The sequence below is a fragment of the Merops nubicus genome, unplaced genomic scaffold, assembly GCF_000691845.1.
Source record: "Merops nubicus isolate BGI_N331 unplaced genomic scaffold, ASM69184v1 scaffold3163, whole genome shotgun sequence".
NCBI classification, from domain to species: Eukaryota; Metazoa; Chordata; class Aves; order Coraciiformes; family Meropidae; genus Merops; species Merops nubicus.
The window spans coordinates 7687-11196 of NW_008599383.1; the positions used below are offsets into that span (position 1 = coordinate 7687).

Below are 3510 nucleotides of genomic sequence, written 5' to 3' on the forward strand. Positions count from 1 at the left end.
CAGGTGGCCAAGGGCAGAAATGGGAATGTCGGGGAAGTGAGGAACAAAGTTGTTCAGACAGTGCCAGACTTCAAGGGACAGATCCTACCAGTCCAGACCTCCTGAGGATACCCCCTGGATCAATAGCACTTGGAGAATTACTCCATCTGCTCTTCTCTAAACACAAAAGTCATAAAGTATTCATTTACAAATAAATAAATAATCTACAGCTGCACTTTGAAAACTTCCTCCTTAACTGCACTCTGAAACAACTCCAATTAGCTAAACAGGCCATGGAGACTTGAAGAAAATTAAAAACAAAACAAAACAAAACCAAAAACCAAACAGCTTGTTAGGGCACTTGGGGCTCATTACATGAACCTCAGATACTGAGAGAAGGATGAAGAAACTTCTCAAGAAGTTAAAGCCAGGAGCAAAACCAAAGCACCTTGAAGCCCTGATTGGCCCCACTGAGCACAATTCCTGACACAGCCTCCCCAAGGCCAGCTAGAGCAGAGAGCTGGAGGCCAGGACTGCAGGCAGGCCAAGGCCCTGGGCAGGTGCTGGAATGCTGAGAAAACCCTCGGTGGGCTTGAGGAAGCCCCAAGGCCAAGCCCTGACCCCAGCCCCTGGCACAGCAGATCCTGTCCCTCCCACCTGGCTCAGGGCTCTTCCTGGGGGCATGGGATTGTGGGCTGAGCAATGACAAGGTTGGAACTATTCAATGACAACTCCCAGCCTCCCCAAGCAGGGCTGAGGATAAAACAAAATCCAGAGCCTCTAATGTTTTTAAAATAATTTTTATCAGATGCTTTGTGTGACCTTCCTCCACTGTGAAACTTCTTCAATGAGCTGGACAAGTCTGGAAAACATGACAACAAATTTACAGGATAAGATAAGGCTCATCGCTATTTTAATGAGCCCCACGGAGTATTTGGGGCTGAGTCCATGGACCTCAGGTACTGCCAGGAGATTGAACAAGCTTCTCAGGAAGATCAAGTCAGGAACAAAATTCAAAGTTTCTTGAAGCATTAATGGGTCCCACGGAGGGTTGTTACTGACAAAGCTTCCCCAGGGACTCATTAGAGCAGAGAACTGGAAGCTGTGACTCCAGGTAGACAAAGGCAAAATGCAGGTGAGAAAACCCTGGCTTTGTTGGAAGAAGCAGAAAGGCCAAGCCCTGACCACAGCTCTTGGGCAAGTAAAGGCTGAAAGCTTCATAAGAAAGGTTCTCCTCCTAGGCCTTGATGGGAGAGGCAACTGCCAGAGCCAAGAAGACAAAGCCCTTGGTCCCTTTGGACCTTTCAGCTTGGCTAGAGCCCTAGTTTCTCCTGCAGGCTGTCCTACACTGTCCCATGCCTGTACCTCTTGACCATCAGGCTGTTGACACCCTTCTTTCTTTCCCACCCAGCTCTCACCCTGGAATTTCTAAACCTTTACTAAACACTAAACCACCCATTGCTGCCTCTTCCTTGGAACACAGAGCCACGGGCTGATCCAGACTCCCTCTGGGTGACTGCTTGCACCACAGCACTGCTCTTTGAGTGACACTTCCTCACGTCCAGTCTGAACCTCCCAAGCTGCACTTCGTGGATGTTTCCTTCTCCCCCCACTGCCAAGAAAAGCTCTCTGAAACCACTCTTCAAGCAGTTGTAAGCTACTACTCTAGTGCCACTTGACCAGGTTGAAGAATGTCCCGCAGCCTAGGTCCCAGCCTGGCCTCATCTTGGGGCACATTCTGCCCCCCAGATGCAGCACTGGCAGCTTTGCCTGCTCAGACTTCATGAGGTTTCTGTTGCCAGATCCCAGAGTTTCCCAAGGTCCCCAAAGAGTGGATCTCCATGGGCCTAGCTTTTCAAAGCTAGAGTGTTTTCCATAGCATAGAGTGTGTCCCTAGCCACTCTGCAGAGTGGCCACATTGTGATCGTAGGTTTACAGGCCCCACCCCTGGGGACATTCAAGATCAGGCTGGATGAGGGCCTGAGCAGCTTGATCTAGTTGGAGATGTGCCTGCTTATGGCAGGTGTGTTGGACTAGATGACCTTGGGAGGTTCCTTCTAGCCCAGACATTCTGATTCTATATTAAACAAGACCAGTCCCAAAACCGAGCCCTGAGGGACACTGTTCATGACTGGTCCCAAAGGGATTTAACTCCATTCCCCACAACGCTCTGGGCTCGCCCATCCAGCCAGTTTTTAACCCAGCCAAGAGTCCACCTGTCTAGGCCATGAGGGGCCAGCTTCTCCAGCAGGATGCTGTGGGAGGAGGTGTCAAAGGCCTTCCTGAAGTCCAGGCAGACAACATCCACCGCTTTTCCTCATCCACTAGACGGGTCACCTGGTCATGGAAGGAGATCAGGTTGGTTATCAGAGAGACAGGGCATGGTGGGTGCCTCTGCTGGAGCGGCTGCAGGGCTGTGCAGGTGGGTGTGCAGGCAGGGGTGGGCAGGGCTGTGCTGGCCAGCAGGGTCCCTGCAGCCCCAGGGCTGGGGTCTGGGGCAGGGAGCTCCCTGGAGTGCACACCCACATGTTCTTCTTCCTCCTCAACCTCGCTCTCCTTGACCTGGGCTCCATCTCCACTACTGTCCCCAAAGCCATGGCCAATTCCCTGTGGGGCACCACGGACATCTCTTACATAGGATGTGCTGCACAGATCTTTCTGCTTTTTTTCCTCCTTGGAGCAGAACTTTCTCTCCTCACCATCATGTCCTATAACCGCTACATGGCCATCTGCAAGCCCCTTCACTACGGGACCCTCCTGGGCAGCAGAGCTTGTGTCCACATGGCAGCAGCTGCCTGGGCCAGTGGGTTCCTCACTGCCCTGCTGCACAAAGCCAATACATTTTCCTTGCCCCTCTGCCAGGGCAATGCCCTGGACCAGTTCTTCTGTGAAGTCCCCCAGATCCTCAAGCTCTCCTGCTCACACTCCTACCTCAGGGAACTTGGGCTTCTGGTTGTTAGTGGCTGTTTATCATTTGGTTGTTTTGTTTTCATTGCGTTGTCCTACGTGGAGATCTTCAGGGCGGTGCTGAGGATGCCCTCGGAGCAGGGACGGCACAAAGCCTTTTCCACCTGCCTCCCTCACCTGGCCGTGGTCTCCCTCTTTGTCAGCACTGGCATCTTTGCCCACCTTAAGCCCCTCTCAATCTCCTCCCCGTTGCTGGACCTGGTGGTGTCAGTTCTGTACTCGGTGGTGCCTCCAGCAGTGAACCCCCTCATCTACAGCCTGAGGAACCAGGAGCTCAAGGATGGCCTGAGAAAAATGATCACTGGATGCTTTCCATAAGCCATAAACTGTCCATCTTCTTCTGCAGAGCAACTCTAATGTCACTCATTGCTGGCCCAGACTGTCTTTGGCAATTTTGGCTGCTGCTGGTGGTATTACGCTTGTGAGAATATTGTTCTCCAAGAAATGTCTCTTTTCACACCATTTCCACTTCAGCATTTCCCTGACTGTTGTGACCCAGAGACTGTAAAAATAAAGGGTCATGTTGCCTGTGTGCTTCAACAAAATAAAGGACTGTGCAGTGAC

General features: G+C 51.7%; 1 protein-coding gene across 1 annotated transcript; it reads left to right on the plus strand.

The window, feature by feature from the left end:
* Nucleotides 1–2505: 2505 nt before the first annotated feature.
* On the plus strand, nucleotides 2506–3264 carry LOC103770096 (olfactory receptor 14J1-like). Its single transcript, XM_008937344.1, has one exon. It carries the CDS (start codon nucleotides 2506–2508, stop codon nucleotides 3262–3264), a length of 759 nt encoding a protein of 252 aa, XP_008935592.1.
* Nucleotides 3265–3510: the final 246 nt, after the last annotated feature.